Here is a 26,211-nt window from a genome sequence, read left to right as displayed (position 1 = left end):
GAAACAAAATATAATTAGCTTGGTAATTTAGCTGGGCAGAAATGGATAACAGAGTCCTACATAATAGCCTACTACATATTGCTGAGGTGTGATGGTGAACGAGAGGAGTATTAAAGTCACCCAGTTCTGGCGAGACTCGAGGACGTGCATGACTAAACAACACGGTCTAATTCCTTTTCAGATTCCGCTGCATTGGGAGCTTAACCTCCTCTAACCTTTTCCTACCTGCTATTTTCATTACCATTAGTCATGTATACACAGCACGGACAGGAGATACCGTCTTAACTCTTACCTCTACTATTAACTATTAACACTCTTTCTTTTTTTCATTTATTAGGTCTCCTTGTTATAGTATTAACCATGTTCTCTTTCCTTCTTGTATTAGGTCTCCTTGTTATAGTATTAACCATGTTCTCTTTCCTTCCACTCTCCTAGTCTAGGTTCCTCTTTGCTGATGTCCCGATTGTAATGTTGTGGGTCGTTCTGGTGCTCTGAATGTTGTATTGGTGGCTCATGGGGTTTCTTGCTGCTCTCTATAAATGGCTCTCCTCACCTCTCTCTCTCTCTTCACACACACACACACACACACACACACACACACACACACACACACACACACACACACACACACACACACACACACACACACACAGACACACACACTAATGCCCTCACCTCCTTAAACCCTGTTGGCTCGTCTCCACCATGTCTCTCTCTCAGGGTCGACCAGATCCTGGGCCGGGGCCAGATCCCTCTGGATAAGAAGGTCCGGGAGAAGTTGCTGTCAGACGGGGACCTGATGGAGGACGTCAGCATGCTGGGCCGCGTCTGTAAAGTGGAGAGACAGGTGACTTACTGGGGTAGTTATTAGGAGGCACGGGGCAGGTGACTTACTGTGGCAGTTATTCATTCATTTACATTTACATTTACATTTAGTCATTTGGCAGACGCTTTTGTCCAAAGCGACGTACAAGGGAGAGAATAGTCAAGCTACGAGCAATAGAACCTGGTGTAACAATAAATACTACTTTACATAAGAAATATAATTAATATAATTAATATAAGACAGTGGTACCCCCATTGTGTCATTGCACCCCATTGTAATGTATTTGCAATGAGCTTTGCAGTGGTATACAGGCCATAGCCTACTGCTTCCTGTTCCACGGTTTAGTGCAGAATTGACCAGTTTTCAGTAGTGGATCAGCCGCCGGTGTTTCGCTGTGAAGTTAAGTAATGATGTAGCAGATGTGCTGCTCAAAGGTCAAAGGTTCATGGATTGCTAAAGGGAGTAAGAGGTGAGGGCAGATGAACTCTAGATCGAGGTCAGACCTGTGCACAAATACGTGGGCCGTGAAGACAATGCTCACATTGTTCAGTACATATGATCCCTGTGGGAGGTCAAAGGAGATGGATATAAACACACACCACACACACACACACACACACACACACACACACACACACACACACACACACAGACACACACACACACACCACACACACACACACACACACACACACACACACACACACACACACACTCACACCTATCCTCCTGACTGATTATCACTGTCTCTCACCATGTAGGTTCAGTCCATTGAATCCAAGCTGGACTCTCTGCTGGACATCTACCGGCAGGTCCTGCACAAGGGCTCCTCCTCGGCCCTCACTCTGTCCTCCTTGCCCTTGTTCGAGTTCGAGGCCACCTCCGGCTACCCCAGCTCCCTCCTCAGCAAGGACCTGTCCACCTCCTCCTCTCAGGTGCCTCGCTCAGCCAGCTCCAACCTGCATCATCGGGGGGGCCTGCACATCATCCTGGCCCCCAACGAGCTCAACCTCAACCTGGGCTCCTCTCCGTCGGGCCCCGACCCCACTCCCAGCCCGGGGCCCTTCAGCCCCCAGCCCCCCACCCCAGACAGCGTGTCAGCGGACACCCCACCTCCGCTGCCCTTCACCCCCAACAGCTTCTCCTCCGGGATGGGCCACGGGTATTTCTCCAGCCTGGGGCGACCTCCTCCGCACCCTCTCTCCTCCGCCGGCGGCATCTCCAACCCCATGATGCAGCTCCCGACGGTGCCTCCGCCGCCACCTCCTCCTACCGCCCACACCCCGCTGATCAGGGCTAGCAGGAGGGAGGTGGCCCCTTCCGGGGGGGACTTCTCCCCGCCCTACCTGATGGGGGTGCGCGAAGGAGGTGGAGGAGGCACTGAGCTCTGGGTTGGGCAGGCCCCCCTCACACCACCACCACCACCAGCACCCTAAGAGCAGGCTGAGCGCCAAAGAGGACTGCTCCTGGAGGAGACACGCCAGCCTGGAGATGGACCCCCTGGCTCCTACACCGAGGAGGCCAGTCTCAGGGGACCTGGGTCTGGGAAAGTCCCTGTCCGTGCAGGACCTCCTGGGGACAGGGCCGGAGGTGGACGGCAGCCCCAGTTTGTCCTCTTCAATCTCCAGCAGCAATGACTCAAGCAGGGCCCTTGGGGAACCTCTCTGTGGAAGGGGAGGAGGAGGAGGAGGAGGAGGAGGAGGGTGGGGGGAGGCTGACCTCTTCATCAGCGATAAGGACCTGGAAGCCCCTGGGCGGGCGTTTGACTTCCTGTCCGCTGGGACGGAGGAGACCACGTTTTCCTCGGAGCTCCTGCAAACGAGCGCAACGGATCCTCCGGCCCCCGGCCACGGCCTGGCCCAAGGTCAAGGTCAAGGTCAAGGTCAAGGAGAGCCGGGCTGCGGGAGCGAGGAGTCCATTAACATGCCCCATGTGAGGCTAAAATAGAGACAACACAGATATCTGACAGGCTGGCCACATTTGAACACAAACCTTTATTTTTATTTGACATTTTTTTTTTTTTTCAAAATCAAGATTGGGAAGCAATATGTTTTCATAAAAAACCATTGTGTCAGCCAATCTTTGATAGACAGTCTTTAATTTTTATTTTTCTGGTTTCACTTAAATGTATAGTACTTTCAGAAGAAAGGACAAGAGTACCTCTACACACGATACTATTGCATGAGTTTCTTTGTAAGAAACTAGACATGTATTTGATGCACTCATGGTTTGAGGGACAGCGTTTTTTTTTTTCCGTTTTTTAAGGAGACAGTGAAGTGTGAGAACCTCATTTTGGACAAGCCATGACCTCAACACTGCATGCACTCTGCATGGATCCTATCAGCTAGAGCATGACATTCATCGAAACATAATCTCATTGTTCAAAGTCTACGTACCACAACACAACACAAAGTTGACACCATAGCGTTGTACCCAATCGCATAGTGTACGTGGTCAGAACCATCTTTTTTGCACATGTTAACCGTATGTTATGTAAGAAAGCTCACGTTATATTATACTTACAAGTGCCGGACACAATGAAAGACATCTCTGCTTAATACTGTATTGTACAGTTTTGATAACCAAACTCAATGTTTAGATGGTGAAGAACTTTAGCAACACTTTCACAGGTGGCAGCTTCAGCATCTGCCAATGTCCTGTCTTTTCAAAGTCAATAGAATGTGGTCTCAACATACCTGAAACATGACACTCCCTTTTTAAACCACATTTCATCCAAAACCCATAAGGATGTATTTTAACGAATCTAGTGTTGGTAGTTAGGTTAAATGCTGCTTGTTATTACTAGTGAACCTAAAAAAAAATGAAACACTGACTGACTGAGAGCTTTCTTTGATGGTGAAATATCCTACAATGACTCGTGGAATTTGCTTGATGCAAATCCAGACGCAGAGCAGAGGACGCAAGGAGTGTCGTTTACACTTGCCTTAGAACGTTGAGCTGCGGAACAGATGACGAGGTGTAGCCTACCACAGAACAATGTGTCAAACTCCGCTGGTGTGTGGAGAAGCCCCACTAGAGTAAAGCCCAAATAGTGGTCTGATGTAGTTGGCTGGCTTGGGATTTCAAATTTGACATAGTTTGATTGTTAGTTGCAACAATCCATCCCTTCCCTTTTTACTTTGAAGGGATGAAAAAGATAACGATGTTTAGCTAGGTAGATAGATAAGAATCCAAACACAGTTTATCAGACCTTATTTAGACGGATTACAACATATATAACCCTACTGCATATTTTTATTGTCACTAGAAGTTACTATTATTTTATGGTTTTTTTTTGTTCTCCTCTCAACTGGGTACGTCCTGTACAATGTTACAATTGTGTCATTGTTCCCGCAAATTGTATTTCTTGCTCTGTTGATAAAGGTACGATTTAATACTGCACAACCATAGCAAAATCGTACACTGGCACATAGTTGTAAATGCTGAGTTGGACTGGACATCCACGGCTGTTGGCGATTCACTGTGAACTTCCAAGTGTACGTTGGGGCACGCAGAAAAAAAAAACACCACGCATAGAAATGGTGCCTTTCATTCAGCCTCAACATCAATCTTCCTCAGCAGAGAACAGGACGATCTCAGACTGACACGCACCCTTCTTTTTTCCTTAGCATTTTGAAAACTGCCCACCCTGTCCAGGATTAAGCCACGGCAAATGAGCCTTTTAAATGTTTGTTTCCTGTCGTAACACAATTCATTTTTGTTTTTCACCATGATGGGAAAGCCCAAGTTCCTTTAGCTAAATACAGCCTGTTGCACCACAGAGATGCAAATTAACCTTTCTTCTAATACTGAAAAGAGTAAAAAAAATAAAAACAGTAAAACTGAACAAAAAACCTGTGTCTGTGTCAATTCTACGTTTGTCATTCTTAATAGCCTTGTGTGCCGTCTTCAATTTACCGTTTGCAAAAGCTAATGATTTAATGTTTGTTAGCCTGATGCTCCTGAGCAATATTCTTCATGATCTAAACTTCATTCCCTTACACAGGGCATCACTAACAGATCCTAATTAATTGAAGATGACAGGATTAGCGTCAAAGTACCTTCATCTGCTGAGCTGAGCACAGGCTAAATAGTGGCAGACAACCTAGCAGAGATGAGTCTTGCCTTCCTTTTCTACTAGAAGGGTCTATGCAACGTTCTGCTGTTTTCCACAACTTTATCCACCTACTTTATGATAAAACAGACCTCCTCAACTAGTCTCCCCCCCCTCCCCGACCCGCTTCCATCTCCCTCACTTTGGCCGTTCTATTATGCACTTCTTGTTTTGAACGTTTCCAGACCTCAGCGAAAACTGAGTTTGGCAAGGCCAGGCTAAGTTACAAACAGATACAATGACAAGTAGGAAATGCATGATGTTCTAAGATCTTTAATAGAATGGGTAGGTCATGAATCTACAGGATACTGCAGGGCACAGAGAACCATAGCCATTTAAAGTACAAGAGTGCGAGTGCAAAAGACAGAAAAGTGACTGAGCTAAGCTTATTTGTTCTAGTCAACTATTTCTTTTTAAAGTGCACAGAGAACATGCATTCAGCTTCAAATAGTAAATGCCAGAAAGCTCCAGGTCCATTTAAAGCTACATGTCAACACAACAGTTTAACATCGAACAACAGAAAACAACACACAAAAAGGGACAGGATTCAAGACAGTCAGCAAGCCCAGTGCAAACTATGACTTTTTTAACATCTACTAAGTGCTATTGTGCTAAAGTAGATATCTGGTCACTATTGTACAGTGGTCTACCCCAGAACGAGGAAAAGGACAACGTTGATCACTCCTCCTTGTCACAGACTAAATGTAGCTTATAAACTCCTGAACCATAAACACACGAAGAACTGGAAACAAACTGTTCCACAAACAACAGAGACTAACTACTCAAACATTTAAACGATTGTCCCCTAACGACGGTCATTGTCAGAGCAGCTAATGTTTTGGTAAGTTACGGTGTGAGTAATGTTTTATTTTTTTCCTTCTCCTGCTCTTGCGATGCATTGTGAGAATTAACCAGGCTTTATGGATGGGGGAGAGGGGTGGGTGGGTGTTGTTCTTGTTGCCGCGGATGATGCAGGGCGGGGCGGCGCCACACGACATTCATTTGCCCTTCTGGGCCTTCTGGGCAGACTTGGTGACCTTGCCGGAGGTCGCAGCCTTCTTATCCACGGCCTTGATGACCCCGACCGCCACAGTCTGACGCATGTCACGCACTGCAAAGCGCCCTGGGAAATAAAAGGTACGAGGTGATCATGTAATTACGTGTCACCTTATTAGAAACCTCTGGAAACACTTAAGTAGAGGGGGCCCTACATAAGGATATTATTACGCATTCATAAGCACTGAAAAACATGTTGGAAGAGCAACTGTGAGTGTTTATCACGTGTCAAACCACAGGACTACATAGTGCTTAGCCTGGATGGCTAGCAGGAATGACAGGTGTGTTTATCTGTCCTTCACATGACAATATTTCATATATGTTCAATAACTGTGTGTTAACGCACACAATTATGGCCCTTTTCATATACAGTAACATAGAGAAATATATGTTTTGTATATGACCTACCTTGCATGTTGAAAGGCATTATGCCCTTTTAGTAAGAATATGAAATGTATATGCAGGCTCTTTGCCACAGATGTATCATGTCAATATTGTCCATGACAAGTGTTATTCCTAGATGTTTTTTTACAGACCTTTTCCATATGGGTTAACTTAATAATCTAAAGTCTCTATAAAGTGTAACTTGGGACAAACCACTTACCCAGAGGAGGGTACTCGGAGAAGCTCTCCACACACATGGGCTTGCCAGGGACCATCTCCACGATGGCGGCGTCCCCGGACTTCAGGTTCTTGGGGTTGTCCTCGATCTTTTTGCCTGAGCGGCGGTCAATCTTCTCCTTGAGCTCGGCGAACTTGCAGGCGATGTGGGCGGTGTGGCAGTCCAGGACAGGAGCGTAGCCTGCGCTGATCTGGCCTGGGTGGTTCAGGATGATCACCTGGGTTTAGAAACACATGCAAATGGGTCAGGGACCGCCTAGCTCCAAACAACAGCTGTAATGTTTGTATGGACTTTATTTCAATCTATTCCTGGTAAATAGCTAGTGTGTAGACTAGTAGTTAAACCAGAGATTTCATTTCTTTAAGCGGGATTGTTAACACTAAAGATATGTGTCTATATACCTATTTTGCATACGAAAAAGTGGAGGTTTGGTGTTATGTGTTTAGCGAGCCAGCTAACAGTATGAGTTCAGCCACATCTGTGCGTCAGGGACCGCCTAGCTCCAAACACCAGCTGTAATGTTTGTATGGACTCTATTTCAGCCTTGTTCTGGTAGTTAGTTAGTGACTAGACTAGTAGTTTAATCAGACATTTTATTTATTTAAGTGGAATTGAGGACACCTATTCCAAACCACTACATGACAATCTGAGTCGAGAACTATTTCTCTGGATTAAAGTGATGATTATATCAACAGACAACTAGACATTGTAACCTCAATCGATGGTGGCTATTGTCCACATTAAATTCACATGGCACTGCTCTGTAACTGCTTCATACATTACATATATACTGTATAGGTGTAACAGCAGATTATATATAGATATGTACAGGTAATTGCCTTCCAGGGTTACTCACCTGTGCGGTGAAGCTGGCGGCCTCCAGTGGGGGGTCGTTCTTGCTGTCCCCGGCCACGTTGCCACGGCGAATGTCCTTCACAGACACATTCTTGACATTGAAACCCACGTTGTCTCCGGGCATGGCCTCGGTCAGGGCCTCGTGGTGCATCTCCACCGACTTCACCTCGGTGGTCACATTCACGGGGGCAAAGGTCACCACTATGCCGGGCTTCAGGATGCCCGTCTCCACCCGGCCAACGGGGACGGTGCCGATGCCTGAGGGACAGACAGGGCAGCACAGGGGCATCATGGGAGAGATGATTTCATAGTAACAGCAAGTCTAAGCAATAACACAATAGGGGTACTTCATTAAAGCAAGGCCATATTTAAGAGCAAAATTATGTGAAAATTCGGAGGATATGCTTCTACTTCAACAGAGAAGGGAAACAAAACTAGCAGGGAAAACTAGAGATGCTTTTCCGCAAGAAAATGTGAATGTGATTGTGCTGCAGCAGAAGTCGGCCATTGCATCCCGTAACCTAGGCAATTACTTGGATGATAACACTTTGCCCTACGAAAGAAAAGTTTGACTCTCCTACCACCTGTTGGATGAGCAATACATGTAGTGAGGTGCAGACCAGCGATTATCTATGCTATGATGTAACCTCAATCGATGGTGGCTATTGTCCACATTAAATTCACATGGAACTGCTCTGTAACTGCTTCATACATTACATATATACTGTATACGTGTAACAGCAGATTATATATAGATATGTACAGGTAATTCCCTGTAAATCCCGTAAACTAGGCAATTACTTGGATGCTAACAGTTTGCCCTACGAAAGAAAGGTTTGACTCTCCTACCACCTGTTGGATGAGCAATAAATGACCTGACATTCTGGCACACATAGGCAGACAACACAAAACTCGGAATTATGAATCAGTCAATGTTCAAAATGAGTTGATGGTCTCCTTTTTGTTGTGTGCAATGCACCTTGTCGAGATCTAGGAAGAACACGACCACTTTGCTCAGATGGAAATCAAGACTCTTTTCATTAGTGGTGCCTCGGTGGTGGAATAAATATAAACAATATTAAAAATACTTCATATTTACATAAACAATCTGTCCCATTACAACAGAAGAGGTCAGGTACTTTTCAGATCCTTTTGTCCAAAGCGTCTTAGAAGTGTCCTGTTTTGGCCAAGAATCGAACCAGCGCCTGCTGCTTGGAAGGCAGCATTCACTGTACCCTTAGTACAATATTACCATGATATGTCACATCCCAGAAAATCTCTGACAACAGCCAGTTATGTAAACGTAATGGCATGATTGAAATGAAAGATCTTTTATTTAAAACATCAACAATAATAACACCTAAAGAGTCCAAAAGCTGAACCTGATGAACTTGACGAACTATCCGTGATTGCTTGCGCAAGCACATCAAAATAGACCACAGCTTAAACCTGCCTCTTCTAGGAGACACTAAGAATAACCACCACAGACACCCGTCTGCAGACGGAACCTAAACAAGCCGTCACTCATCCTCCCCCGTCATGTGTCTGGAGTCGGCCCACCTCACCTCCGATCTTATAAACGTCTTGCAGCGGCAGGCGGAGGGGCTTGTCCGTAGGCCGCGAGGGGGGCTGTATGGCATCCAGGGCCTCAAGGAGGGTGGTCCCGGAGGCACTGCCCTCCTTGCGTGTGATCTTCCAGCCCTTAAACCAGGTCATCTGCAGGAGGGGACGGAAACGGGACAGGGACACGCTGCTGTGAGCGCTAATGCCGCCTAATCCCACACACAAAGTGGCTAATTCATTCAGTTGATGGATATGCTCATGACAGACCAGGCTGACGGTTGGCCGTCAGGGTAGCTGCTTTTAGGCCCAAATGTACCTAAATTGGGTACGTCAATAGTGATCCATAGTTTTTTCTGTGTTGTTGTTGTCAGGAAAAACAATCACTAAATATAAGACACCAGCACTGATTGGTTACTGATTGGTTACTACTACTCAGTCCAGAGTGCAGTTTGGATGACTAGTGGCTCAGTTCAATTCTCATTGGGTAGTTGCTGAATTTAAAATCCTAAAAACTTCAAATCACTGGATCCTTACGTTAGGGTAGTTGCTGAATTTAAAAATCGTAAAAAGTAAAAATCACTGGATACTTACGTTAGGGTAGTTGCTGAATTTAAAATCTTAAAAACTTCAAATCACTGAATACTTCGTTAGGGTAGTTGCTGAATTTAAAATCTTAAAAACTTCAAATCACTGAATACTTACGTTAGGACTAGGCTCCAGCATGTTGTCCCCATTCCAGCCGGAGATGGGCACGAATGCCACCGTGTCGGGGTTGTAGCCGATCTTCTTGATGTAGGTGCTGACCTCCTTGACGATCTCCTCGTAGCGCTTCTGGCTGTAGTTGGGCTCGGTGGAGTCCATCTTGTTGATGCCCACGATGAGCTGCTTGACGCCCAGCGTGTAGGCCAGCAGGGCGTGCTCACGGGTCTGCCCGTTCTTGGAGATGCCCGCTTCAAACTCGCCCACGCCAGCAGCCACGATCAACACGGCACAGTCCGCCTACATCCAGGATCAACCAAGAGAAGGTAGCCACATTATGCAATTCATTATGCAATAATTTTTTTTTCAATCCACTCATTGGCATACTTAAAGCATCAGTCCGTGATTCGAGCAAAAGGTTGTTGATATTTTAGACCATCCATGCTCATGAAGCACCTTGTTGATTGTTGGACTGTGTCCGACACCAAAGACAAAAGGACAGATACATACCCAGCTAGAGGACCATCAGGAGGTTCAATGAATTTGATCAATTTAGAATTGCAGACTACAGCTTTAATACATTTGCTCAGTTGATAGACATGTCATACATACTATCATAATCCACTTTGTACCTGTCCTCCATACTTTGCGCATTCTTGGTGTTTGCATACCCTCATTCATACATTACATACCCATACACACGTACATTCTCAGTACATTTATATCTTAACATGAACGGTGTAACAGGCATTTGTAGTTTTTTCTCCATTGCAGTATGTCATGCTATTTAATAAGAACCAACCTGGGAAGTGCCTGTGATCATGTTCTTGATGAAGTCCCTGTGGCCGGGGGCGTCGATGATGGTAACGTAGTACTTGCTGGTCTCAAATTTCCACAGTGAGATGTCAATGGTGATGCCACGCTCCCTCTCTGCCTTAAGCTTGTCCAGGACCCAGGCATACTTAAATGAGCCTTTCCCCATCTTAGAGGACCCAAAAAACATCAAATTCATCTTCAGTTACCAAAAAGATAGACCAAAGATGTTGGTAAACAATTATGGTGGTCCTTAAGTATTGTTGGTCATAATTGAATCTATGTCATTGTAAAACATAAAAGTGTCACAAATGTTTAACATCGTTTAAAGTGAATCATATCGCAGAGAAAGACATAAATGTTGGTGAATACTAAAATATAATCCCATACCTCGGCAGCCTCCTTCTCAAATTTCTCGATGGTCCGCTTGTCGATACCGCCGCATTTGTAGATGAGGTGGCCGGTGGTAGTGGACTTGCCCGAGTCCACATGGCCAATGACAACAATGTTAATGTGAAGCTTTTCCTTACCCATGTTTATTTGCCGGGGATCGTACTGCTGCTATTGGATCTACGACAAACAAGGAACAATATGTGCATTATTAATGGCAGCCATTTCTAATGAATGACTCGACTGTTCGAGGCTGCAACCAGTTAGTGCAATGTAATGCAGGGATAAGTTAACAGAGCCAATTTGAAGTGGATGTAGCGACATTTAAAACATAGGCCGCCTACGTTGTCCTTGAAGGTGTCAGAGGATTTTAAATCACACCATGGGCATCACTGAATAAGAAAAATGGATTAACCCGCGAAAATTAAGAATACTTTGCTGTACAATGACCAGATAATTCACACAAATATTTCTTAAAACATTATGAATAAGCCACCAACAAGTAAACGAATAAGTTATATTACTTTGATAGCGGTAGTGCAATTCGGTTAACTTTGGTAATAACATTCGGCAAATTTAATTGTAAACATAAATATTCCTATGCATGCGTTTGAATATTAATGTTTAACGGCTCTGACAAGTAGCTTACAGTAACGTTTGGTTAACTGAGCAAACGATGCCATCTTCTTATTTTGGAAATGGGCCACAGGCCTATTTCGCATCGACAGCTCACAAACCGGCTAATAACTGAGGCTATCTGTATTACCATCGTCAATTTGATGACCCAATGCTGCGATGAAATCGCGCCATGAGTCGAGAGAGAACATGTCTGCGGATTTAAAAGCGTTTCTGACCGTCCAGGCTGCAAATCCCCTCTGCAGCCGCGCGCCATGTTTCTGTCATCCGTAACTCCAAATGTTGCGCAGCAATGTCACAAAACTCCGTAATGTCCACAATTCGAACACAATTCATTGGGCCTAATTTATCGGACGCAAATAACACAAACCGTTTCGTTGATAACATGTGTTAAAGTCTGGAGATCACAATTTCTATATCCCACCTTGGACAGAGTCCGAGGAAGCCGGTCAGCAGAGGCGGCCTGTTTGACTGGGACGCGGCTCCGTTGTCTCAGCTACTGTAGCGAAGGTGAAGTTGTCGTCACCAAAAGAGATCTAGAGCGCTTATCGCCACAGAGAAAAAGAGAACTGCTATTCATATTACATCCAGCAGGTGGTATGCTGCAATAGGGATTTGCAGAGACGTACATACAGAAATATATACGGCTCTAGGGGTTTGCAGTTACCTTAGTCATAGAAAGTGAGAATATAGTTTACTTGTCGTTCTCTCTCTCGCTCGCTCTCTCTTTCTTTGTATATATACTGTAGGCTATATATATTTATATACAGGACAATTCTGTACCATTATGTACATCTAAATCTAAACAAGAATGCTTCCTCTACTTTTTACATTAGGTTTTCATGACAAGGAATAACTTTTGTTGAATTGTCCCAGAAATAAATTTAAAAAGTTACAATATTTAAAATAAATCTATCCTGACATTCAGTTTAATTTCACTTTATTTTGGAAAAACAGAGCAGGCAAAATGTCTCCATATTGATGATGCTACTAAAACACACAATGAACAGGCAGTACAGTCATTTTCAATTCAATTTAAATTAACCGTTTTGTTTTTATTTTACTTCTCTTTGTAGACATAATGAATACCTGATGAATATTGCACAACATGAACTCTTTCCTAGATATCTAAAAGTTCTTTTCACCTGAAGAGATTCCTATAGGCCTACACAGGCTAGGCTATATCTGAAACAAATTTGATTTAAAGGTGCAATATGGGTTTTTTATGTAAAATGGAAATGTTTCTGGACACGGTCTCACACACACACACACACACACACACACACACACACACACACACACACACACACACACACACACACATACATACACATACATACACATACACATGCACGCACACACACACACACACACACACACACACACACACACACACACACACACACACACACACACACACACACACACACACACACACACACGCACAAGTGATGTAACTTTGAAGGTACGATGGACAAATTAAGTTTTCCAATATTGCTGTGCACTTTACCTAACTCTTTATCTCATCCTTTTACAAACACATCAGACAAAGGCACAACATAACTAGTCCACAACTGTCCTGCAGGGATACATCATTAGTGTGGAAGCATTTCCATTTGTCTTCATAAAGAAAACCTCTTTTTTCACCTTTAATTGCTGGTCTCCGTGGAGACTAATGTGGTCAAGCACAGTGCTTGTCGATGGGATAAGTAATAACATGTTTGTTGTCCAACTTTTTGCAGTGGAGCTTTCGAGGTCTATGACAACGGCGATTCAAATGAATTCAGACTCAGTAACTGACAAAAGCAAACTTTATGAAAGTATCTTTGTTGTGATGTACTATACATAGTCTAAACAGCACTTGTATGGAAATAATTCATCCAAAACTAAATGATGGCTAATAACAAACACCATGGTCTCTGGTGTATGGCAGGGTCCTGAAGGCACTATTGATTTAAGAGTGCAATAACAGATCAAGTCCACTAGGTGTCACATTGTCTTTGCTTTCAATGCAAAAGCTTGTTGACATTTGCGCTCATCAGCCTATTACATTCCACCCCTCTTCTCCGTGCTCCTGAAGGAACAAATTGATTGGCTGGAATTGTTACGGCTCGGTCCGAGCCACTGTGTTTGTTTCCCTTTTACAGGGTCAGGACTATTCGACCCCAGAGTGTTTTTGGAGCGCACATACTGAGCAGACAGATAAGAGGATAGTGAGAAGCAATTAGCTGGATCTGATAAAGAAGTGTGTTGTATTACAATCACAAACTGCACCTTTAAGTTGCTCATTGTGCCGCCTGATTGCAGTTATGACACTCTTCAGAACAGGAGCATGAAGCAGGAGCATGTTCCATGCGTCATCTATGGGACAACTACCACTTGCTCCTTCTCCAGTTAATGCTCAATGGATGAGAGAGAATTTCTGAATACAACACCAGTGTTTGCGTATAGCTTGACAATAATGTAAAGACAATATAAGTACAATGTTTAGCCTGTGTCTGCAGGATTAGCGGTTAGCATATTATTTCATATACTGGCACCAAGGTAAGTGGCAAACGAACAAAAGTAACTGGTCCTAAAATTGCCCAGTCTGATTCGACATGTGTACAGTCCAGCGATAAGACACGCTTATGATATTCATCCACAGTTAACCAGCAACCGGGGACTGAAAAATGAAAATATATTCTATTATTCTATAATAATAGCAATAATAATATAATACCATAATCTGTATCTTTATGTACAATGACATGGACTCAAAGTGCAGGTTATTAGTAACTTACTTTCTAGGGCAACTCAGGCACAAACCGTACATCATTGCTGTCTAAAGGCAGTAAAATTGCGACAGAGAAATCACACATAAACTACAAACAAAAGTGCTGTACAGGAAACTTAGGCTACCCCAGGAGAACCCGTGGTCATGATGGTATAAGCACCGCTGTTCAAATTCCAGTTGAGAAGTTACAAGATACTCAGCCACTCCCTTGGCAGAGGCATGAGAATCAAAGGCACAGATTAAAATACATAAATCCTTGGCTGGAAGGTAAGTTTTCCGGCATTGGTTTTCAAGTTTGCATGCACAGACACATCTGAGCCATTAGTTTGCACCCCACTGCACATTCCTGCCAACTCTCAGTGCAAACTTGGCTCCAGCATGGAATCTGGCCCAGAGACTCAGTGCACTCTGGGAATTGTAGGATTTAATTTTTTTTTTTAAGCATAAATCCTAATACATTTTCATATGTTATTCATTATTTTAGCATACAAATGACTGTACGCTACCTTTCGATCTACCTTTATCCATCTTAGACCACAGACACTGAATATGGCGCCGAAATATGGACAACCTTGGAAAAGTCATTGTCACTTTCTTCAGCACGGCTGCCTTCTAACATTTCCTGTAATAAAACAGCAGTGCAAAGTTGGCTTCTATCTCATGAGCACGTGATCACGCTGACGTACTCCACCTCTCTCGTGATCGCGATGTCATACTCCACCAAGGTCTTTTTTCAATTTGACTGGTCAAGGTTGAGTGGAGCACTTTTGTTTTCGCTGCCCAGGTAGGCGTGGGCTAAAGGTGCAGCATCACGGAGGTTGAGTCGAATAGGCCTAGTGACTACTTGTGGTGTGCAGAAGTAAGTCCAGACTCTTAGTGCACTCTGGGAAATGTAGTATTTCATTACCTCCATCAGGTCAGGAACTCAACACTGCAGAAGTGGATGCTCCTACAGGGACACCATGACAGTGAATTTGCGATCAAATCAGTCTCAGAATCCTTTACCGCTCCAGGCTTCTCAGCTGGAGTTGGGGAGGCCATTACTGGTGGTCATGGTGATTGGGGAGGCCATTACTGATACAGTGACTGCTGGTGGTCGTGGGGGTTGGGGAGGCCATTACTGATACAGTGACTGCTGGTGGTCGTGGGGGTTGGCAGGCTGTGGCTGTGGTTGTCGTTCTGGTTGTTATTTAAGCTGAGGTTTGGCATTTTCCGGTAGACAAAATGGTAGTCCTGCATTTGCGGGCGGCTGTGCAGCTCCGCCTTGATCCTCTGCGGGTGCGTGTCGGGCGCCAACTGCTGGCTGGCACCGTCCGTGACCAGGTAGAGGGCGTAGTTCTCTTGGTCGGCCACGCGGAACTTGAACGCGCACACCTGGCACACCTCCTCGGTGGTGGCGTACGGGCGCACCTGCAGCGTCTTGGAGGTGCAGCCGCTGCCCGCCTCCTGCAGTGCCACCCGCAGGTAGTTCTGCCACAGGACACAGGTGTCAGGTTTAAAACTCTACATACAGCAGATTCACATTTAGAGCATAAGACAAAAGGCACAACTTCAATGCTACATGTATTGTAATTTCACATTATCTTTAATATTTGCTCCATTCGGTCCTTTTTCTTTCCTTGATTTCTATTCATTCCTTTGTTACTTCAGTGCTATACCTGCATACTAAATCTTCCAAATCTGGATGTGCCACTTCAACCACGAACATGAAAAAAACCACTCGGGTGTGTGTATATGACTATATGTGTGTGTGTATGTGTGTGTGTGTGTGTGTGTGTGTGTGTGTGTGTGTGTGTGTGTCTGTGTGTGTGTGTGTGTGTGTGTGTGTGTGTGTGTGTGTGTGTGTGTGTGTGTGTGTGTGTGCTCTACCTGGAAGTCCTCCACGGCGGGTATGGAGCGCTGGGCGGTGCGTCGGCGGTGCCACTGGTGCAGCGTGTTCTGGGCCTCGGTGCTGAGGGCGCGGGCCGCCTGCTCCTCCTGGAGGTTCTTGATGAGGGCCATGGCACTGTACGCGCTGGTCAGGTAGTAACCACCTGGGGGAAAGAGAGGAGGGCGGGATATCATATATATATCACGTATAATAATTTGATCTGATTGTAAACTTGAAGGATAAGAGAGTGAATCCAAATGAGACCAAACTAAAATCCACATAGACAAAAGCTGAACCGAGGCGAAACACAGTCCAGTTTTCGATAGCCAACAAAGAGGCAAAACAGTATGATCAGACAGGCAGGGAGGGAAGGGGGAGGTGAGAGGGGGGGGAGAGAGAGAGAGAGAGAGAGAGAGAGAGAGAGAGAGAGAGAGAGAGAGAGAGAAAACAGGCAAAGGTAACCAAGGCCAAAGGCCAGTGGAGGCAAGGAACCCCCCACACACATCATTTGGGTATCTAGCACAAACTTTTGTCCAATGCGACTTACACACAGGACAGGGAACAGGTCACACACACACACACACACACACACACACACACACACACACACACACACACACACACACACACACACACACACACACACACAGAGTATGGACCTAGTGCCAAGACACTTCCATCCAATACCCTGGGACAACAACCTGTTTTAGTGCCCAAAACAGCAAACAGACTCTCAGACGCCTCATGCAAGGCCACATTCCTTTCAAACAAACCTGTACCGGCATTTTTCCAGCAGCCAGCTTATCTAAGCCTCTGATCTAATTAATACAGTACACAGTATATCAGAAGGTCTCAGCGGTCTGTAAGTGGGCGTGAATCATGTCTGAACTAAATATATTTTTAAGCTAAGTGTACGTTTAATCACTGCAGTTCTGCATATATTGACGTGGAGTCTGTGATTCTTGTAAATGGTTGTTGACATTTCAGCTCAACAGCCAATTAAATTACTTCCCTTCTTTCTATGTCCCTGAAGCAACGTTTTGATTTGACTGGAATTGTTTATGGCTCGGCCCGAGGCACTACGCTTGTTTACCATTCACAGAACCAGGACTGTGCACAGGCCAGCCAGCACACACACTGAATGCACAGCTAGAGGACCGTGCGAAGCAATACACTGAATTTGACAAAAAAGGCTACTGGATTAGAATCTCGAACTGTGCCTTTAAAGGTTGGAGTGAAACATGTCTGAGGTTTTTCATGCCAAGTGTATGTATATTCACTGCAGCGGTGCAGATTCTGAAGTAGAAATGCACTACTGAAAGAGGAACCGTGATTGTCTTAGACTCATTTGGGAGGTACACTGAATGAAGTGATCAAGTCTTGTTACTGTAGGTCCTCTATGCATGACTCCGTATTCTCCTTCCACTGTTATGTCTCTTACATCCCAGCCTTCATTCGATACAAACATATAGCAAGGATTGTTAGCATGACATAAAGATTAGCCTTAAATGCAATCATGGAACATAACTAATTGTAATAAAGTCTGTGTTAAGTCTTTACATGCAAGTAGCCATGGGCCTTGGCTTACATTAAGTTGAATTTTCTTCTTTTACTTTCAGTTCAGATTGTATGTGTGAGAACAGGATACACACACCTATTAGGGAAACCCCGTGTCCGGATATCCCAACCCTAACCCTCACCCCATTCAACTGGGACAATAACCAGCATGGGTCCCAAAAACGCCCAACATGTCTTCTATCTGATCAGATTCCAAGGCATTCGTGTGCTCCCCTGAGGGTGACTTATGTAAGCACTGTGACCTGGAACAGGACACAGACACAATGCTGTACACACACACACACACCTCTGTCCATTCACTGTCTTTGCTGTCAGGGCAAATTTATGCGATATTTATAAAACAGTGATACTAGGAGAAATGACAGCACGATTGGTAAGCATTTCAAACCACATTCAGATTGTAATTGTTTGTGTGTAACTGATTGTTGTGTTATCTGTACTTCGTGGTGCCTGGCCATCTACCAGCACAACTCACAAAACATTTTTTTGGCCTGTATCCCCTGACCAGATTTCTACACTTTCATGAACATCTTAGATGGATAACTGTTTATAACAAGTTAAGAACAATGTTTGAGATAGAGATGTGATCTAATAAGCTTGGGTCAAATCAGGTCACCATGTTGTGTAAGAACTAATTTTCATTTCATTTGCATTTTTCAAAACATCCATGAGAGGAGGCATGTGTCGTGCAGTGACGTTAAATGACCGTCATTTTTACAAAAAAAAACCTTTGCCTTATTTACCATAAACCATAAACACACGTCTCCAGGAAATCCCAAAGATTGTCAACTGAACTAGTAAGAGAGCAAGATAAAGATATTATTAGAGTTAGAGAGGAAGAGCCCTGGTACCTTCTCCATAGAGCAGGGCAGGGTCCAGCAGCTCCATCATGTACTGGATGTCTGTGTCCAGCTGAGGCATGTCACACTGCGCCAGCACATAGGTCAGCATGGGCAGGAAGTCGTCTGCTCCAAACATCCTCTCTAAGACAATGAGGAGAAGGAGAAATTACTATTTGTTGATGTTAGTGCATGTGTCTGTGAGTGTGCGGGACTGTGTGGAGTGTGTGTATGTGTGTGTGTGTGTCTATAAGTGTGCGGGACTGTGTGGAGTGTGTGTGTGTGTATGTGTGTGTGTGTGTGTGTGTGTGTCTGTGAGTGTGCGGGACTGTGTGGAGTGTGTGTGTGTGTGTGTGTGTGTGTGTGTGTTGGTAAACAAAAGGAAGTGAGAGGTGAGTGATCTTTTGAGAATGCTTTCAACAACATGTGCATACACACACACACACATACTCATACCTGAATTGGCCTGTATGAAGCCGAATATAGAAAGATACACAGCACCCGGAAATACACTTACCCAAACGCACACACACACACACACAATCCCCCCCCCACCCACACACACACACACACGCACCTGAGTTGTCCTGCATGTCACTGTAGACGAGCTTGCAGACGCGCAACAGAAGCAGCACCTTCTTCTCCGGCGAGTAAATCTTGCGCATGGCGCGGAACTTGTGGCGGATCCTCTCCACGGCAGCGGAGTCGGGCGGCACCACGCCCTCCACGCCCAGCTCCTCGGGCCGCCGGGCCTTGGCCAGCGCCAGGTTCTCCTTCAGCCGCTGCCACGCCCCGCTGCGCACCTGGAAGTCGTGAAGCGCCGCCTCCACCGTGGCCTTCAGCGGCTTCAGCACACACTTGTGCATGGCCTTCTCCAGGACCTGGTCTATGGGGGGGTCAGAGAGAGAGAGAGAGAGAGAGGGAGAGAGAGAGAGAGAGAGAGGGAGAGAGAGAGAGAGAGAGAGAGAGGGAGAGAGAGAGAGAGAGGGAGAGAGAGAGGGAGAGAGAGAGGGAGAGAGGGAGAGAGAGGGAGGGAGAGAGAGAGGGAGAGAGAGAGAGAGAGAGAGAGAGAATATGGGTAAGTAAGGGTATTGAACATTGAGACAGGGCACAGAGAGAGAGAGAGAGATAGAGGGAAGGAGGGAGAGAGAGAGAGAATATCCGTAAGTAAAGGGTATTGAACATAGGGCAGGGCACAGACAGAGAGATGGAGAGATTTTTTTATTCAGTTACTGGTCTGCAAGGGTACAGAAGATAGGCACAGACAGGGGAATGTGCAGAGACAAACAAAAGAAACACTCACACACACAAGGATGAAGGGACAGAGAGAGAGAGAGAGAGAGAGGGTTGATGAGAGGTTTTTTCACAATGACTGGTTTGTAGGGATACCCGAACAAAAGAAGAAGGAAAAGAGGGCGAGAGAGAAACAGACACAAAGTGAGTGTGTCATTTATAGTCTCCAATCATTATGGGGAGACACACATTGCTGGTTTAGAGACAACTTCTCCATTGCAAAATCAAATAGAAGCACAGATGAACAGGAGATGAATCACTTTTGATGCTGACACAGAACTCTCCTCATCGACTCGTCTTTGCATTATATTCCATCAGCCTCATAAAAAATCCACATCCCTTAACAAAAACAAAACATGACTAACCGACTGTGACATACAACTGTGATCCAAAGTGTGAAATATCTGTTAAAATGTCAGCCCAACCCTCTTCAGTATATGACAACCCCACTAAAACCACACCCGTAGTTTCCTTAAGTTATAGTTTCATTTCTGGCTTTCAGAGAGTTGGTGTAAATAAGGGATCCCTATCCACTGGATCAGGAAGTCCTTCAGAGAACAATAGCTGACATTCCCCAGAGAACTGGTGAGCTTTGAAATGGAACATAATAATTCTGCTGCCCTGGCCATTTCCCAGAAACATTATAGATTACATGACAATGCTCTGATGAAGCCAGGATAATAACGCACATTGTTATATTTGTACATTATTGGTATTTATTGTTACATATTGTGTACATTATTGTTGTATATTGTTTTATATTGTGTACATTAAATACTCGTTGTCTGTTAAGTTTGTTTAGGCTTCTTCATTAGTTTGGTTTTTAAGTGACATACAAATACTCTTCATTTAGAAGAAACCAAATTAAGCAATTATTTAAAAGCACCTGTCTGCAACATATCTACAATAATATGCACAGCTGAAACACTGTACCATAAAGGCTACCTGGGAATGCCCTCAAGACACACACGCACGCACGCACGCACGCACGCACGCACACACGCACGCACGCACGCATTGCAATTTATTTCTCCCATATATTACATTTCGTATACTGGGAGTCTCTGCAGCCATCTTTGCGTGGTAAATGTGTCCTCGACTGGCTTCCTTTGGAAGGGTGGAAGGACATTCTAGTGCCAAAGAATGTGGTAAGCCTCCATCAGTCCCAGCAGCTAGTCAATTTTCTGTCCAATCTCCCAGTAAGCCCATTGTCCCAGATACACTTTCTCACATTTGTTAATGTGTCCTGTTTGCTTCCTCATGCAATCAGATGCAATCTAAATCCCAATCAGTACATCCGCCTCCTCCCAGAGATGTACTACTACACTGGAGTGACTGGCTGTAATGCAGTGCACTAATCAAGCTATTGCCGCAGTGCTCAAGTCACTGAGTGAATGGTGTGCAGCTCCAGATCATGACGTCTTTCACAAGGTTCAAAGATACCTGCTCTTCAGAACACGTAGGCATACATTCATACACACACACACACACACACACAAAGACAGACAGTTATATACCTATACAAACACACTAAACCACACACACACACGCGCACACATGCACACACACGCACACACACGCACACACGCAAACGCACACACACACACACACACACACACACATATTCAGACATGCATGCACTTTCCTGGCATCCCTCAGTGACACACATTGACGTTTTTTGTGTGTGCGTTGCGCAATGTTTGTCATTCAGTCCAGTCTCAGAACGAACCAGAACTCGACACTTACCCTTCCCACAGACTGACACCTCCACAGCAGCAGTCTGAGACACCACAGCATGCATATATCAGAACGACTCCCATTCTGCTCCCAATATCATGCATTTGGGAAAACCCTCCTGACGTGTCGTGTCCATCACATGTCTATTCTCCGATCAGACACGGAGGTGTCATAACTAATGCATCAACAAGGACTGTTCTGAGACGAGTCAGTATCACTTCCCTTTAACTAAAATAACACGGGGGACCAAAGGACTCCTGTGTTTTACAATGGAAACAGAACTGAGTCCATTGACTGGCAATATGTCTGAGGCCACTCAGTCTTTCAGCGTAAGACTGGGGCTTCACAACAAATACTGCTAGTGTCCTCTCTTCCTCTCTCTTTACTCCGTGAGGACATGGACGCTCCACCCCTCCCGCCGTGTAAACACTCCTCGACTACAAGTTTACAGGAAACTCTTTTGCTTTGTCTGTCCCTGAACCACCAACACTGTCAGTAGTCTAACTACACAGCCTTGTTGTTTACTAGTGACAGCCAAAACTTTCTGTCTCAGGCCAGGTGTTTCACATTACTAGATGCACTGTTCACCCTCTTTATGCACATCGCTAGTTACTTTCATTAAAACCAAAATAAAGATAAAAAAAAAGTGATTACTTGTTCTTATAACTTCACGAAATTCAAATACTGCCTCCTAGTTCTTTTCTCAGAGTTCTTGAAATCCAACTGTGTTGTCAGTGTTCTCACAAAACAACAGTAACACACATGACAAGTCAGACTTCAGCCCATTTTTCAAAGGTAATATTTGCACAAGCCAGAGAGTTGCAGCTGTACTGTCCCCTTCAGAGGGACTTGTGCTTTGATTGCATGGCTCAAACAGCGGAACATTCTAGAACGTGCCTGTGGATTCCAGCTCTGCAGAAAGCAAGCCAAGCTCACAGCTGTCTGCCAACCACCTCTCGCCAAAATACCTCCATTTGAAACACGACCAGTCCAGAGGACATGGGGACTCTGATGAACCTTACAGGGCCAGTGCTTTCCCTTCTGCAATCTATGACATGCTAACAAAAACAGAAACTCATTTTAGCACACACTAAGAATACTAAAATATATATAGAGAGAGAGATATATAGAAAATGTACTTTGAATTTTCACTTGATGGATCCTACTTCAAGCAAGTCTGCTCATTATGTTAAAGTTAGTGTGCCAACGTAGTTCAAACAGGTGACATAGTATAGAGGACAGAGTATAGAGGTCTACATGTTCTTTTGCAGTTAGGTCAATTTTTCATTTCTGTACAGTGGCTCAACACCCTGTATCAGAAAGAATCCCTTTCATATCAGTCATCCGTCTCTCTGAACAAAGCCTGGCTTGTTGTTCTTCACAAAGAACACAAAGTGGTCCAACAGGGCCCATGCATATTCCTAAACATGGCACATAACCTTTGCTGGGATGTCTAAATGCAAACCTTTATCTGGGGGGCAAGAAATGTCTATTCAGCACACACACACACACCACACAACACCCACACATCCACCTACACACACACACATCCACCTACACGACACACACACACACACACACACACACACACACACACACGACACACACCACACACACACACACACACACACACACACACACACACACACACACACACACACACACACACAAACACCCAAACATCCACTTACACACACACAGAGTAGTGGAAACATTCCTTTTTGCTTTGTTTGTATTGCAAAGCACCCAGCCATACCACTGACTCCATATAAAAACGTTATCATGTCTCGTTGCCGCCTAATGGCATTGTGATGTTTCAATTCCGACGAGGTTACTCAGTTGGCATCCACCTGACGAGGGTTTCGCAGAGCGAGAGCACAGCGCCAGCTCTCCAGCCAAAAATAACAGAGCACAGTTAGTCATTGTGGCCACAAAAGCTTCTAGCAACTATGCCAAAACAAGCCTCAGAGTGTCTCTATGCGATTCCTCAACCACATAGGGTTGTGAGACTAGCACACAATGTTATAAACTATCGGATGTTTTTGGGATGTTTTGATTGGATGTTTTTTTTCCCATGTAGGTTAAAAACAACAAGCTTGTGTTCTTGAGTCTTGCTAATATGCTAAAACTTATAAACACTTATAACATTATAAATAAGGCTAATTTAGTAAATATTGTATATGTATTATATTGTAATTATAATTTAAGGGTAATAATAATCTATTCAGATTATAAAAGATTGTAAAATATGGTAAGATATAAAATTAGGTCTCTGAAATTAAAAAGGTGCAAAGTCTAAAGTTGGAGGTTCCTACCGATTTGGTCTTCTGGGATGAAGGACTCTATGGGCGGCTGTAGCTCGGAGCTGTGGATCAGGTAGGCCTTCATCTGCGTGAGGAAGTGCCTGAGGGTCTGCAGCAGGTCCAGGGCGGAGGTGTGTATCCCCCCAGCGGCCCCGCCGCCGTTCTCTTGCATGAAGCTGACGTAGTCCTGCACCAGGCAGCCGAAGTAGGAGCTCTTGTTGCGGGCGAGCTCCGCCACCCGCCGCACGGCCCTCCGCTCGGCGTGGCCAGCGCTCCCAGCATGCCGCTCACCTTGCGGAACTGGCCTTTGAGCGCCCGCGGCAGGAGGAGTGCCGCCGAAGGCCGGGAGCCTCCGAGCTGGAAGTGCCCGCGGTAGCGGTACGGTGCGTGGAGGCGCAGCCGAAGATCCTGCTCCAACCCTACGCCGTAGTCGTCCACCTCCTCTTCTTCCTCGTCGTCGTCGTCGTCCTCATCCTCGTCTTCGTCCTCGCTGCTGTTCTCCCGAGGGGCTCGGCTCCGCACCGCTGGTGAGTGCTGGAGGCTGCGACCGGCGGGGAGGTCCACGGACCCCCCCGACGAGGCTGAGGAGGAGGAGGTGGAGAAGCTCAAGCAGCTCAGCCGCTGCTCCCTGCCCCCTCCCTGGTGGTGTTGGTGTTGGTGGTGGTGGTGGAGCTGCAGAGGTTTTCTCGGGGGGCTGGAGCTCGGGCTTGGGCTGGGAGAAGACAGGCTGCTGACGTGGGCGTCCTCTCTGGGAGATAACGAAGGCCCCCTTCCATGGGGCAGCTTGGTATGCGCCAGCGCCTTGGCGATGGTCTCGTCGTCCAGGGCGATGTGGCAGCGGTGCGAGTCTACGTCTGGCTGCTTTTTTTTGGGCTGCAGCCGAGGCACGGGGATGGGCTGGCTGGGCTTCTTAGGGTCCCGGCTCCGGCTGTGGTTGGCGCCCATGTAGCCTGGCGGGGGCCTCTCTGGAAACTGCTGTGCTTGCTGATGCCCAGTGGTGGTGGAGGGAGTGGTGGTGTTAGTTTGGAAGAGACTAATAGTCTGGGACATAGTCCTTTGTACAGGGACAGGCGCTGTGGAGGCTCTGGGCCTCGAGGCCACGACCGTGGGGGTGGAGGTCTGGGTGGAGGGGGTGCCCGAGGCTTATTGCTGGCTGGTCTGGAGCATGGAGGGTGGATGTCAGGCTTCAGTCTGCTGGGAACAGAGGGACCATCGGGGGCGTCCTGGGTGTCCTGATGGGGCGTCTGATGGGTCTGCAGGAAGAGAGGGTTGACGAAACACAGCGCGGCTGTGCTGGACTGGCTGCTCTCCAGGTGGTGGTGGGGAGGGGAAGCGGCGAGCGCTCCAGGCGGGGGAGGCTCTCGGTGGGTCGGTGCAGAGTGAAAGCTCCCTTCCTCCTCTACGGGAGCTCCGCACCGCCGAGGACTGAGCCTTTGGCCCTGATACGAGGAACGAGACGGGGAGGAAGACGAAGACGAGGAAGCTCGTCTGTTGGTGTACGGAACAGAGTCCCAGAAGCCTTTTAAAAAGAGAGAGAGAGAGAGAGAGAGAGAGAGAGAGACAAACGAGAGAGAAACAAACCAATGTAAGAAAATGCGACTCAGAAACGATCAACACCTTCTACAGTGCAAATCCCACAGTAAAGTAAAGGACCTAAAGAGAGTTGATAAGTTGATCAGATAAGTTGATCACAATACAAACCATTAAGTGATTAATCCATAGATGCTAAAGCCCAAGCAAGAGGGAGAGAAAGCCCCGCGCTAGGAGAGTTAGCACAGAATAGTTCCTTTTTGTCCCTCCATTCTTTTTTTGCTCTGCGTCCTGTTCAGTGTCCCCTGCTACTTGTCCTACAATGACTCCTTCTGTCCCTCATTCTTTCTGATACATTGTCTTCTTCTTCTTCTTCTCTTTTCTTCTTTATCCTTCCTTTACAGACACCCTTCACTGCTTTGATCCACAGCGGCGGAGTTACCGGAGCAGAGCTGCAGCTGGTTCCAGCGCTGACTCACAAATGCCGACACACACACAGAAACACACACACACACACACACAGAGACATACGCAGCCTGCACAGGCTCTGACTCACTCATGCAAATAGCCGGGGTGGGCGGACTTTAGCGCTGAGGCGACCCTCTTCCCCTCTCTCTACTCTCTAATCCTGCCCTCCGTTTTTTCCTCTCTCCCTCTCTCTCTCGTTCTCTCTGCCTCTCTCTCGCTCTCTCTCCCTCTTTCTGTCCCTCT

The 26,211-nt window shown here is 45.8% G+C and overlaps 3 protein-coding genes across 7 annotated transcripts in view; 1 reads left to right on the top strand and 2 right to left on the bottom strand.

Annotated features, from left to right (window-relative positions):
• kcnq5b (potassium voltage-gated channel, KQT-like subfamily, member 5b) overlaps positions 1-4,680 on the top strand; it is a 140,452-nt gene extending 135,772 nt beyond the window's left edge. The window contains exons 13-14 of the mRNA XM_031562255.2: positions 721-847; positions 1,588-4,680. Of these exons, the coding sequence (XP_031418115.1) occupies positions 721-847; positions 1,588-2,262 (802 nt within the window). The 3' untranslated portion in view covers positions 2,263-4,680. The remainder of the gene's footprint in view (positions 1-720; positions 848-1,587) is intronic.
• Positions 4,681-5,197: 517 nt separating this feature from the next.
• On the bottom strand, positions 5,198-12,161 carry eef1a1b (eukaryotic translation elongation factor 1 alpha 1b). Of its 5 annotated transcripts, none has more exons than XM_031562257.2 (8): positions 11,945-12,161; positions 10,939-11,118; positions 10,538-10,717; positions 9,739-10,035; positions 9,039-9,189; positions 7,475-7,731; positions 6,601-6,835; positions 5,198-6,063 (listed from the first exon to the last, which is right to left on the bottom strand). In XM_031562257.2, the coding sequence occupies exons 2-8, from the start codon at positions 11,080-11,082 to the stop codon at positions 5,939-5,941; spliced, it is 1,389 nt and encodes a 462-aa protein (XP_031418117.1). In that variant the 5' UTR covers positions 11,083-11,118; positions 11,945-12,161; the 3' UTR covers positions 5,198-5,938. The 5 variants fall into 5 exon arrangements, with proteins under 5 accessions (XP_031418117.1, XP_031418116.1, XP_031418118.1 ...); XM_031562256.2 differs by having other exon boundaries at positions 11,999-12,161; XM_031562258.2 differs by lacking the exon at positions 11,945-12,161 and adding an exon at positions 11,793-11,936.
• A 1,206-nt stretch (positions 12,162-13,367) lies between these two features.
• The window catches only part of rin2b (Ras and Rab interactor 2b), a 28,272-nt gene continuing 15,428 nt past the window's right edge, over positions 13,368-26,211 (bottom strand). Inside the window, 7 exon segments of the mRNA XM_031562261.2 lie at positions 13,368-15,820; positions 16,220-16,383; positions 18,650-18,781; positions 19,215-19,523; positions 23,983-24,228; positions 24,231-24,870; positions 24,873-25,489. Of these exon segments, the coding sequence (XP_031418121.2) occupies positions 15,422-15,820; positions 16,220-16,383; positions 18,650-18,781; positions 19,215-19,523; positions 23,983-24,228; positions 24,231-24,870; positions 24,873-25,489 (2,507 nt within the window). The 3' untranslated portion in view covers positions 13,368-15,421.

The sequence above is a fragment of the Clupea harengus genome, chromosome 24 (genome assembly GCF_900700415.2).
Source record: "Clupea harengus chromosome 24, Ch_v2.0.2, whole genome shotgun sequence".
Taxonomy (NCBI): domain Eukaryota; kingdom Metazoa; phylum Chordata; class Actinopteri; order Clupeiformes; family Clupeidae; genus Clupea; species Clupea harengus.
Note: the sequence above shows the minus strand (reverse complement) of the source record. Positions and strands in the feature narration are given on the sequence as shown.